We start from the raw sequence: 13,735 nt of genomic DNA, 5'->3' as shown, positions 1-13,735 counted from the left end.
TTTTATTAACATTGTAACCCAAAAAACTCTTAAAATAGTTTCAGGCCCAAAAATTATTAAGTTAAATATGGTAGCCTAAAATAAAAAGCAATATCTTGTGATTAAAAATAAAAATGAAAAAGCTTCAAGAAGAGATAAAGAGCAATCCATGATATACTTTAAGTTTCAGTTTTAGACAGAAAAATTAAAAGCAGTCTTCATCTATCTACTCTTCTATTTGTAAGAGGTTTGATAGTGTCTAGTACAAGGCTTCTTTTGAGAAATTCAATAACTAATTATGGAGTCTGGGGGGCACATTAATTATTTCGAAGGAGGGAAAGTTTTTTTTTAACTTTTTTTTTTGTTTTTACTACTCTGAACCCTGGAAAATGAAACACTTCCAAAAAGCATTGTTAATTATAGTATAGTACACAACAAAGTAAATAATCTGTAGTATTTGGTATATATGATCAAAATTAGGTTCTGGGATTACAGAGTAAAAAATTGAATACAATAATATATAATTTCCTCTAGATAATAGTGGTAAAAAAATAGTGATTTAAAATGATATTATAGCTACAATGAAATTGTGATCAACAAAGCAGAAACATAATCACATTTCTGCTTTGTAACATACCCGTCTAGAGATGGAATTTAAGTAATCTTTTGGACAGGCAACTTTCCCATACATTTATCTGCCATACATCAAAAGATTTCAGCAAATCATTTTATAATTCATTTCCTCATAGTAGCAGAGGAATTTCTGCCTTTCCCCCATCCCCCTCCTCTTCTTAGTGTTCTAGAAGCCCACACAGGCCCTACAAGAGGACATTTTGGCAACTAGCATGGCAGGTTCAAAGGCAGATAGTGTCTGATTCTGGGCATATAGCTGCTATAGGGAAATTCTCCACAATCCCAGAATAATCACAAGAGGCAAATCTGGGTCATGAAAAGTTATCTTCCAAGCAATTCCAACCATAAAAGGCAGTTGTGGAGAATCATCTTTGTGCAGAGGATACAAAGGTCTCCAAGCCTTGATGCTTACACTCCATAAAACATCCAGAGTACTTGAGGTTCTACCTGAAAATAAAGTTTTTTACAACACAGATTCTTAAAGATAATAGAAAAAATTAGAACTACCTATCCTTTAAACATGCCCACTTTACAGTTAATATGATTGCCTTATGTATAATTGATGTTAAAAAATTATCTGTGGATCTGAATGATAGATAACTCACCTTAACATCAGTGAACTGAGACACAACAATATCAGGCATGTTTGGATGAAGAGCTGGTAGCACACAATATAAATTTGGAAAGCAAACAAGAGATCCCAGTAGAACTTGTGCTTCTACTCTTGGTGCCTAAGAAAGGGATAATCCAGAATATTAAAATGTATTTAATAGCATTACTACATATTAAAGAAAGAAAATATTCAGGCCAATGCCACCTATAAACAAAAAACACTATTAAACTGACTTTAAATTTATTTCAATTTATTTCTACTTCTCCACTATATACTTCAGGTTTCCACTTTTGTTTCTCCAATTAGAACACCTGTATACTTTTTTCTGTGTTGTTCTACCACTGCTTTAGGCCTTCTTCCCCCCGCCCCCCCCCCAGTTATACATAATTTTTAACCTTCCTCTATTTACTTCAACTTCGTTCATCTTTTGCATTTCACTGCTCACACTATGGATACATTATTTAAATGGATGCTGCATTGGTCTGCTAACCAGTCACAGCTCTCCTTTGACCATAAGAGCTTCTGATGTTTTCTTTCTAAAAAGAAAGTGATCTAAACATGGAGTTCTGGTGAAGTTGAGGTAATTAAAGTTTTAACAGAAACTTCTAATTCTAATTACTGTTTTCCACAACTGCCTTTATTCTACAAATGCCTTTATTAACTAATTTTTATTTGTATGTTCCAATTAGTTAGGGTTAGTTAAAGTTTTACTAAATTATAAAGGAAAAAAAAAAGAACACTTACATTAAGAAATGCTGAAGAAGCTACTCTGCCAGCTGCTACAATGAAATCCATAATAAGCATTGTGGCACCAGGCAAACCAAGTGAAAAAAACTGAGGGGAACAGTGTTTGATAATTGTATTGACAATATCCTTAGGAAGGGAACAGGAAAGAGGAAAAGATTATTACATATACATACATATATACACACATTCGCTATCACTGACTCATTAAAGTTTAAAATTGGATAAACTAAGAAATACTGAAAAAAATCAATTTTTATACTGTTTTACTCAGTTAAGTTTCTAAAAAAATTGACTGAAAACTAAATTTAAATAGACTTTAACAAGATTAAATTCAATTCTCCTAAATGAACAACTCCTGATTTTATATGCTTAGAGGAAAGGAACACCAAAACCCATCATTTTAAATGGCATCACTAGAGATGTTTCTACAAAGAAAGAAAAATATTCAGAAGTGGGTGTATAAGATAATAGACCATCTTCTCTAAGATTGTGAAGCACAAACTAATTTCTTGGCCCCATTTAGTTTCATGTGCAAATCTAAGTAATAAGTTTAAGTTGTGAGATTCAAAGGAAGCTAGCTCCTCTAGAAATCTCTGTGAAGAGGTTCCATGTAGGAAATGGAGAGAAAAGCTCTTAACTTGGCAATTAATTCATTTCACCTTCAGGTAGACACCAATGATTTAGTTATTTTATATCAGACTGAATATATCACAAACTATAATTCTATATGCTGTTTCAGCAATGTTGCATTAATTTATTTTAGAATTTATTATAAAATTATACTTTTATAATAGTATTATTATATATAAAACTTATAGATTGTTATAGACTGATAGATGAATACACAATGTACAAAAAAGCATTTTTTCTTTTTCTAAATAACAATCAACCTTTATTATTTTTGCTCACTAAATATAATGCAGATTGTATGCAACAATAAAAATAAAATTTCTATGAAACATCATTTCTAGAGGTAACTTAAGTATTAATTCATAAAAGATGTAAAGAGAATCAAGGATCAAAGGTAAATGGATAGGATTTCTTAGAAGGTATAAATTTACCTGATCAACATGGAGTAGTCCACAATGCATTATATTAAAGAAGTGTGTTAAAAAGTCTTTATTTGGCGATACATCTTGTCTTCTTTTCATTGTGTTGCAAATAAGTTTATAGGCATGTAATTTGCCTTGTTTATATTTGTCAGTCAACATAGTTGCCTACAATTAAAAACTCAATTTTAATTCTCTAACAAAAATGGAGAGGAGAGTAAAAATATTTACCTATTTAAATGTAACTATATATTTTCAGTTATGTCTACTTTTTGAGTGTCTTTATTTTTATTTCCTTTAACTCATACCAGTTTTTATAGTTTTGGCTACAGTGCACAAACAATACCATCGAAAATAACTTGTTAGAAAAAGAAATATTACAGAAAAAGAACAGTGAAATATTATCTACTTCTAAGGTTTAAGAGACCAATAATATTGATCAGCTATTTATTTCAAAAGTAAAAACTTAACTTACCTTGAAAAGCCAAGGAGTAAGGATTCTCAGAGGAGGTATTAAAACTGGTGGAGAAGGTGAGGTCAGATTATCAGTTGAAATGCCAAGATTATCTCTAATCTGTAATTTTTTTAAAAGGTAAAAAAGATAACTATGAAGTAATTTTTTGCAACTATAGAGTGCATTATTAATTTTAAAAAATATCTTTTGTTTTTTCTCCATGATAAATTCTTCTATTTTACCTTCCTTTCCCCCCTAAATTACCTTAGCTAAATTCTGCCAAAGTTCACACAAGTAATCAAACACTTGAGCATGTATTTCAGGATCCATAATTGTGTTAACATCTCCCAAAATGCCTAGCATTCTTCTCCACATTACAGTAGCAACATCAGCATGCCATCCTGTGAGAGTGCCTCCTGCCATTACACTGCAACATTCAGATGGGAACTCGCTTGTTTCTAGAAGTTAATGAAACAATACTGTGTAAATAAAATTTCTGTGAAGTTTAAGAGGAAAAAACAAAGAATAATTTATCTTGAAAATAAGAAAAACAACAGTCATTGTAATTAGATGGATCCTGATTTACTGACAAAATCTCACCGATTCTTCATTCGGGCCAATAACTCATTAATTAGATGTTTCTGTTGAGTACTGAAAGTATCACTTGAAGGAATTTTATTGAATGTTTAACCAGCTCTCCTCCTTATATGATGTGGTTCAATGTAGATAAATTTCAACTTTTGGAAATAATGAGAATTTAGGAAATAATCTAAGAATAGGATGCAATATCTGCAAACAAGTTTATGTTGCATTTCTTATTTTTCCCCATGAATCCTAACAATTTTAAACTGTCAGTCTTTTTACATTTGAGTAATTTTTAATTTCCCTATTCTAGAACTAACCTAAAGTACCAAATGACTATAACTCATTGTAACAACTAGGTGGTGCAACAGATAAAGAGCTAGGCTTTGAGACAGGAATATGTGAATTAAAATCCAACCTTATTTACTGACCTTAGGCAAGTCACTTATTTGCCTCAGGCTGTTGTGAGGACCAAATGAAATAATAATAATAAATAATAATGTTAACATGTCTATCTGGCCCATAGTAAATGTCTATACATATGTATGTATGTATGTATGTTAGCAAGTTAGCTATTATTATTATACTCATGCTTTGGCTACATTTTAAAAAATATTAAAACTGAAAAATAATATACAATTTTATTTCTATAATTGGGTTGTTAATGCATATATCAGTAGTATTTTAGACAGAATTAAGCTTGAAAAAAAATCTGTAAAAATTAGAAAAATCAGCATAAATTTCTACATGAGAAGTGTTTCAAAAGTCTCAGTGCACCTTTAACCTATGATATTTCTAAGAACATATAAAGATTCTTTGACTCAAACTACTTTAACAGGCTTGAACTTTTGTTAAAACTTGTAGTAAATTCAATTACAAAGTAATTCTACACTACAACTTTCTTTACTGTCACTCGAATTATTTCTGCAGCTTACAATTTACAATACTCTCTTTGTTCTGTTTGTCTGGAAGCTTTTTTTACTCTTGAAAAATAAAAACCTCATACAATTGGATCTTTACATGCCTAATAATTTGTAATTATTTTAATTTTTCCTAATGTGTAGATTTTATTTTCAATATGACACAATTTCACTACAAAGTTCTGTTTTTTGCTTTTTCTCTATGTTCTTGGTAAACTTCTTAAGTGTTTTACTCAAATAATAACTTATTACTTAAATAAAAATATCCCCAATAATGAACAAAAAATTAAGAAGAAAATTCCCTTTAAAATCTTTATATACAGCATACTTCTACAGTTAATTCTTTGGTGCTGCATAGTCACCTGACTCTCAGAAAGATACCTTACCAACTAGTTACAGGGCATGCCCTTACAAACTACGCAAGAATGCTTTTTTCGTTGTCATTTCTCAAATCATTTAAATCTGAAAGACTATTCCTCCTCCTAATGAGGGAAATTAGAGGTAACTTTCAAAATGATCTACATTTTCCTATAACAAGAATATTGAAAATAATAAACAGCAAATTGAAGACTAAAGTCCCTATAGAAGAACATCTGATTTGTAAATATACAACAGATTTGGAAGAAACATTTAAATGGTGGAATAGTTCTTAATAATCAGAATTAGAGTTCTTTAATATCCTTAAAAAAACTTGACAAGTTTTTCCCCCATAAAAATTAAAAGAGGGAAATGCTAAGATTATGAATAAAATCATGAATTCAGCTTTTTACAGTCTCTCTAAATCCACAGATTTCAATTCTGTCAACTCATCAACATTGTTAGGAAAAATAATAATCTGAGTATTTCTCCCCCTTTAAATCCATCCATTTAAAGTGAAGCTAAAGAGCAGTATAGCAATCAAAGGGTAGACTTTTTTTTTTTTTAAAGAAGCAAGAGTCACAGTAAAATCATTAAGAAGACAGTAATGTCCCGGGGAATTGAGAATTAACCAAATGTTAAAAGATTAATTAATTGACCAGCAGTTAAGAAATTTAATTTGTTTTTATTTTGTTAGAAGAGCAAGTGTATTCCATCACCATAGTGGTCAGGTTCTGTCACTTGCAGCAATCTATTTCTTTGCCAGAATTATTCAACATATTCTCAGACAATTTTGATAACAGCACAAATGTCATGATGTCATGATTAGGGACAGCAAGGTAGTACAGAGGATAGGACGCCTGACTTAAGTCAGGAAGAGATTAGTTTAAATCCACATCTGACACTAGCTGTGTGATCCTAGAGAAAAGTCCTTTAACCTCTGGTCTGCCTCATTTTCCATATCTGTAAACCATAGATAACAGGGGGCAGCTGGGCACCTCAATGGATTGAGAACCAGGCCTAGAGACGGGAAGTCATAGGTTCAAATCTGGATTCAGACACTTCCCAATTGTGTGACCCTGGGCAAGTCACTTGACCCCCATTGCCTAGCCCTTACCACTCTTCTGCATTGGAGCCAATATACAGTATTGATTCCAAGGCAGAAGGTAAGGGTTTTATAAAAAAAAAAACCATAGATAACAATAGTACATAACCCCAGAGGGTGTGGTGATTAAATGAGATAATTATTGTAATGCACTTAGCATAGTGCCTGGCATATATTTGGGGCTATGATACTCTGTGTACATGAACTTAGCATATTCTGAGAATTATTATCTGGTTTCTAGCAATGAAAATTTCAAAGGTTGCTAGGAGTTATTCTATTTTGTTACATGGCTGTATATCCCAAAATATTAATAATAATAATTGTGATACGGAAGAAAAAAACATTTCCTTGATCACATGGTTCGACGGGGATCTGATTGGGGATGTAGACTCTAAATGATCACTCTATTGCAAATATTAATAATATGGAAATAGGTCTTGATCAGTGATACATGTAAAACCCAGCTGAATTGCTCATGGCAACGGGGGTGGGGGGGACAGGAAGGGAGGAAAAGAATATGAATCATGTAACAATGCAAAAATATTCTAATTAAATAAAATTTAAAAATAAAAACAAAAGAATAATTTATGCCATAAAATGTACTACCTGTGTTAATAAATAACAAAAAAAGATAATTTAATATATATAGAGAGTAGAATAAATAAATTTAAGGTGTGGAATGTTAATTATCATCAGGAATTTTTAAAAAACATAAATGACAAGGTTGTTTTTAAAGAGCAAAGAAAATGTTATAGTAAAATATAACTTTCCTAAAGATTGCAAGACTACTGCAATAAATATAAAATATATCTTCTTCAATTCAAAGAATCTTATTTTACTAACAACAATCTCTTAATTCTATTACAGGAGAAAAGAAAAATGGAAAATTTCTAATTTCTAAATAATTGCCTAGATCATCTGGGGTTTGCAAAACAGAGTGCTGGAGCTTCTCATCCAATTGCAGGTCTTTTTGTTCAGTATGATCTGTACTCAGATTAGCAGGAGATGGTGTCTGTGATCTGGAACCCAGAGCAGAATGGATTGGGGAAACACTTTCTGAACCTGTAAATAATATTTCATAAAGTCACCTTAAAGGGCACGTAACAATTCCCCAAACACTTTAAAAAGCACAACAGCAACAACAACAAAGGTAATGATTAAGGCACCAGAAAAAAAAGATATGCATTAAAGACCATATAGTCACACCAGTGTTCATATTAGTCAAGGCAACAGATGAATGATCATTTATTAAGGAACTATTATAATATAAGCATTATGCTAAGCACAGGGGCTACAAATACCAAAGTAAAGTAGTCCTTGTTTCAGAGAGATTATATTCTAATAAAGGGATATCATATATGCAGGGTAGTGGCAACCAGAGAAGGCAGTTTTGAAGTGGGGGAAGGGAGGGAATACAGGGATATTATGAACATTATATGACTTACTGGTCAAATAACGATGACTGAATATGAGTGATATTGCATATTAATATGCAATATGATAAACACTGAATATGATATATTATTAGATTGGCTCAAATTTGTCTTCCATAGGAATAAAAATGAGAAGCTAGGATTTTGTTCCTAGTCCTGTCCTCTGAGGTCAAGTAAAAAACATCTATTCTCTCTTCTATGGGAGAACTGTTCAAAACTTGAAGATAGTTTTCATGGCTCCCCTACGCTAGGCAGAACAGCAAATAAAGCACTAGGCTTGGAGTCAGAAAGACTTGAGTTCAAATCTGGCCTCACACACTTAACAGATGTATGTTCCTGATCAAGTCACCTAATTTCTATCTGCCTCACTTTCCTCAGCTATGAAAAAGAGATATTAATAGCAACTATATGCCAGGGTTGTGGTAAAGATTGAATGAGCAAATTCTTGTAAAAGCCCTTATTCAAAGTTCCTGGCACATAGTTATTAACAAATGATTTCTTCTTCCCTTTCTCTTCCTTCCTTCTCAAGTTTGTTCATTTTAATCAGTCTGAATCCAGCTGTACTGTTTTTATCTGCACCATAGACATATTTTTCTCTTGGTAATGAGTGGCTATTAAGAGAAAACTCAGGGTTACAGTTTGGCAAAGCGTGATTAGTAATATTTACAAAGAATTTTGAGAATCCAAAGCATAAGATAAAGAGAATGTATGAAATAGTCAACCACATAGTTAGGACTATAAAAAAAGAACAGCCAGAGCTGTTTGATGGATGGGGAGAACAAAATGGAATCAAGGTAATAGAGATAATGATGGAGACATAGGCTTAGAGGTGAGGCAGAGAGAAATGGAGGAATAGGAAGCTATAATCAGAGAAAGAAATTTTAGAGTTCAAATGATGGAGGAAGCCCAGTTATGGGCAATGATTAGATTAAGGGTATAACCATTTCTATCAGTGGCCTAGGTAAAATGAAAATATAGGTCATAGATGTTTGTTAGAGCCCAATGGGGGAGATGAGCCCCAAAGGCTCAGGCCAGGGGCCAAGGGTTCCTTAGGTAGGAGCAAGAAAAAAGACCAGAGGGATTAGAACCTTTTGAGGTCAGAAGGGTCACATAGCTGATAACTAATTCAAGCAAAGTTTATTGAATAGGGGTAGAGTTTATAAAGGAAAAAACCCACAGGAATGAGAGAGCAGGGGGGAGCAAGAATACATGTAGGGTTTAGCAAATTCATGGTTAAACGGGTACAAAAACATATATTTCTCTCAAGACTGTTTTTCCAGCCATCTGTGCCCAGTTCCTAAGATTCTACAGGGGAGATGTCTTCATTCCAACCTTCGTCCTTAGATCTGGAATATATTTTCTAAAGTTTGGACCTTTGCCTAATTTCTTAGGCCCCAAACTTGGTTTGTCTCTGTCAGATGTTGAAAAGATTGGTGAACTTGGGAAGTCAGATATTTTTCAAGATGTCATTAGGTATAATAAAATGGCATAATAAATGTCATTCTGTATAGCAGAGTGAAAGAGGTTAGGATGGAGAAGAAAACTATGAGCTATGTACATAACTCCCTGAGAAAGAAAAGAAAATAACTTAATCAGCTAATTACTATAACAACAATCTGGAATAGATAATGCAATTGAACCTCAAGAGAAACTCCTTAGTGATGATGGCAAATAAATGGTCTTAAATTAGCACTGAGAAGTAACGGAGTATGCTAATTCTTTCTCAGCTCAGTGTGCTGGAAAATGAGAGAAGGGACACACCATATTGGAGAGAATAACTAAGGATGTAGTGTCTTCTGGCATTGCTAAGTTTCTCTTGGCATAGTAAGTTGGAAAGTGTATTGAAGAGATTCAGGATGAAGGGGAATTTGTTACCATGAGGGGGTGCCAGAGAAAAAAGGAAATGGGAGATGATAAATTGATACCAACCAAGGAACTATAGAGTTGAGATGGATAGTCTTTCCTCATTTTTCCAGTTGTTAATAATTTCTTCCTTCTTCAATCAACCTACAATCATTTATTAAATGATCACTATATCTCAGGCACAGGGATTATATTTATTTGGGTACATGTCTTATTCCTACCAGTAGAATGTGGGCTCTTGGAGGACAAGGATTGTTTACTTTTTATTTTTGTATCCTCAGTACCTTTTATTTGTGCTTTGTACGTAATAGGGGCTTGAATGCTTACTGAACTGAGTTGTGCTTCTATACATAGATGATAAATGGCCAAAAGTCCATTAAGTGCTCAAGTAAAATAATTACTTTTGTTGTAATGGAAGAGTTTTTTAATTAAAAATTCTGGCTCATATAGAACAGGTAGGTGGTACAGTGGATAGAATTTTTTTTTTAAACATTGAGTAACATTTAAACATTACTCAAATAAAAGGAGTTTAAGTGATACAGAACAGAAAATAATAGAAATCCAAATATAATTATTAAAAGTGAATATAAATTACCTAACTCCAAGGACATTTCCAGTTAAGCATTCATCAAATTCATATTCAACTTTTTATACTTAAAATACACATACACACATAAATTCTGGCAAAAATCAGAGAAAAATATACTCAAGTTCTTAAAGCTGTGAAATAGGCTCCCAAACCAATATTGTACATGAATGTAAAACCCCTGATTTCATGCTTGTGTGCATGCCTTTTAAAAGATATAAATAACATAATACATTGTCTTTTTCAAACAGGCTAATAATGAAGGCATCTTGTTTTGCACAGTATCTCAGTATGAAAAAATTATCCATTATTTGCTATGTTGTTTTAAACATCTTTAAAGTCTTTTCAATATGATCACAAAGTAGCTGCACACATTTTAGTGATTTGTTTTTATAAAACACCATCTTAACAAAATATTAAGGGTGATCAGTCTTTGTGGTTCCTAGTCAGCAAGTCCAGCCTCAAACATTTTTATTAGCCTATGTGACCCTGGGCAAATTACTTAACCCATCTATCTGCCTTAGTTTCCTCATTTGTAAAAGGTGAACAATAACAGGACCTATTTCCCAAGGTTATTGAAAGGACAAAATGAATTATGTGTGAATAAGTATAAAGCATCTTGCAAATCTTTTTTTTCCTAGCACTGATTTGGCCCTTAGCTTCAACAAATTTTAGTTATATATGAATACTCATTTGGCAAATAAATTTTATTTGGTCATCCTTGTGAGAATAATTTTCACCTTGGGAAAATTCAGTGCTGAATAACATTTCCAATAAAAGCCAATAAATTCTCAAAAATTAAGCATATTTGCTTAAATGTCTTTGTAATATCTTCAATAACAGGACCTTGAAGTTTCCAACAAAATTTCTTAGTTCAGAGAAAAATAATTATAACAAACTTTGGACATGTAAATTATAAAACCTGAAAAATAACAAAATGGTAGTAAGACAAAAGGCCCAAACTACAATTCTCAATAGCTGCTGTCTCACAAAACATGGTTTGAGTACCATATATCACAAAGGACAATGATAAGCTGAAAAAATAAAAAAAAAATCATGGTAGAAGGCCTAAGAAGCTGCAATTGAGTACTTAAGGATGATCACATAAAAGAAAGAATAAGCAACTTGTGTTTAGGGATAGTGGAGAGGACAGAAGGTGGTGGAGAAAAAGGACAAAGCCAGAAGTAATGGCAGAAATTGTGGACAGGAAACGTGAATTTGATGACAGCCATTCAGCAAATACAACTACATATAGGTAGAATGGATTGCCATGGTAAGTTGGATTAGATATTCCCCTTCCACCTCTGGCATTTGGATTCACATGTATCACGTTCTGATTTTAAAACGGAACCATGATAAAGTTTATACATGCCAGTATAGACAATAAATATTCTTTCACATATTAAATAAGTAACTATTATTTGAAGTTATTTTTCATACTATAAATATATCTTACTCAAGGAAAATGCCAGATAGAAGTATCTAATATAATATTATATAAGCATTGGGTCCCTCATCTCGGGCAAATATTATAGTATCACTAGGACATTCCTACAACAACTTTCTTTCTTCCCTGCTCACATTCCCAAACTCAATTTTACTCTTAACTTTTAAAGAAGCAGCAAAAGCTCCAAGTCCTGATGCTCGGAGAGGCTCCACTGATTGTGGGAATTTTAAAAGAAGCCTGTGTTTAAACTACAATGGAGTATATTGGTTATGGTGAGATCACTGAATTTTTTTTTTTTAGGATCAACCAAATGTGAGGGCAGCTAGATGGTATAGGGACATGTTGGTGAAGATGTGGCATGTGTACAGAAACTGCATGCAAGGAGCTGCTTCATTCCCCCTCTTCCCAGGACCAGAGGACAGCATGTCCCACCCCTCTAACCAGACACACAAAGCAAGCACTTTCTTCCTCAGCTCTCTCCAGTAATCCAGGGGTTAACAGACAGTCAAACTCATTAAAGGTTCACCTGGTGTCAGGAATACTCATTTTCCTCAGTTTGAATCAGGCCTCCGACACTAACTGTGTGATTCTAGACACTTCACTTAACTCTATTTGCTTGGGCTATTGCAATATCTTTGCCAAAAAAAATCTAGAGGTACAGGTACAACTGAAAATGACTGAACAATAAAAACAATAAAAATGGAAATGTGTTATTCTCTTTCTAAATAGTGAGAGACCAGACTTCATTTAATATAGATAATTCATAGGTGAAGAAATATTTCCTACCAATAAAGTCAGCACTTTCCCTGTAACTTATTATCTTAGTACTGACTAGAGCATTGATAAGATTAAATGACCTGCACAGGGTCATACAAGTAGTATGTATCAGAAGTAAAATCTGAATTTCAGCTTCAAGGCCAGTTCTCTATCCAATTAATTACACCAGTTTGTCTTTTCATACTAAGTTGCTTTTTATCATTCTTCTTTCTATGCTTTTTGAATCATTTATACTACTTGCCAACAACTCTGCAACTCTTCTACATTAGCAGAATTTTCCAATAAACATTTATCAGGCACTTATATGCCAAGCAATGTTCTAAGCACTGAGGATAAAAAGGCAAAGACAGTCTCTACTTTCAAGGAGCTGAGCTCATACTATATTAAAGGGGACTTCATACATGTGACTAAATACAAACAGGGAATAATATACATGAAATAATGAAGGCCTTCTCAAAATGAAGACATTAGACATTGAGAAAAGCTTCCTGTGAAGCTTTAGAATTTCAGCTAAAACTTGAAGGAAGTCAGTGCCATTGTATCAGAGAATATGGAGAAAAGGAGTCAGGTTATAAAGGGTTTTTACAGGCAAACAAAGGATTTTATATTTGAGAACACAGGTAAAACCTTTGGGATTTACTGAATGGGGAGGTAGGGTGGAAATGAATGACACGGTTAGACCTGTACTTTAAAAAGATAATTTTCTTGGGAAAAAAATTGCAGTCAGTTTTTCAGATAAAGGTCTCATATCTCATACAGAAAATTTTGTCCAGTTTATAAGACTGTGCTCCATTTTCCAATTGATAAATGGTCAAAGCTGTCAGTGTTTAGAAGAAATCAAAGCTATATATATACGATATATACATATACATATACATATATATATAGTCATGTAAAAATGTTCTCTAGAACATTTTTCTAGAGAGTAGAATAGCATACAGAAATGCCAATTAAAACAACTTTGAGATACCATCTCACACCTATAAGACTGGCCAAAAAAATAGAAGAGGAAAAAGACAAATGTTGGAAAGGATGTGTAAAAACTGGGACATTAATATGCTGTGAACCATTCCAACCATTCTGGAGAGCAATCCTGAATTGTGGCAAAAGAGTTATAAAACTGTGTATGCCCTCTGACTCAGCAATATAATTATTAGGTCTGTTTTTCAAGGTGAACAGAGAAAAAGGAA

General features: G+C 32.9%; 1 protein-coding gene across 17 annotated transcripts in view; it reads right to left on the bottom strand.

Annotated features, from left to right (window-relative positions):
- The window catches only part of RALGAPA1 (Ral GTPase activating protein catalytic subunit alpha 1), a 314,990-nt gene that overhangs the window by 148,324 nt on the left and 152,931 nt on the right, over positions 1-13,735 (bottom strand). For all 17 annotated transcript variants that reach the window (XR_008915023.1, XM_056811013.1, XM_056811018.1 and 14 more), the window contains 6 exons: positions 7,349-7,501; positions 3,740-3,933; positions 3,497-3,595; positions 3,034-3,189; positions 1,970-2,098; positions 1,218-1,343 (listed from right to left, as the gene is read on the bottom strand). Coding sequence is in view for 16 of the 17 variants with exons in the window: in XM_056811013.1 (XP_056666991.1) it covers positions 1,218-1,343; positions 1,970-2,098; positions 3,034-3,189; positions 3,497-3,595; positions 3,740-3,933; positions 7,349-7,501 (857 nt within the window). In the remaining variant the exon portion in view is untranslated. The remainder of the gene's footprint in view (positions 1-1,217; positions 1,344-1,969; positions 2,099-3,033; positions 3,190-3,496; positions 3,596-3,739; positions 3,934-7,348; positions 7,502-13,735) is intronic.

The sequence above is a fragment of the Monodelphis domestica genome, chromosome 1 (genome assembly GCF_027887165.1).
Source record: "Monodelphis domestica isolate mMonDom1 chromosome 1, mMonDom1.pri, whole genome shotgun sequence".
NCBI classification, from domain to species: domain Eukaryota; kingdom Metazoa; phylum Chordata; class Mammalia; order Didelphimorphia; family Didelphidae; genus Monodelphis; species Monodelphis domestica.
Note: the sequence above shows the minus strand (reverse complement) of the source record. Positions and strands in the feature narration are given on the sequence as shown.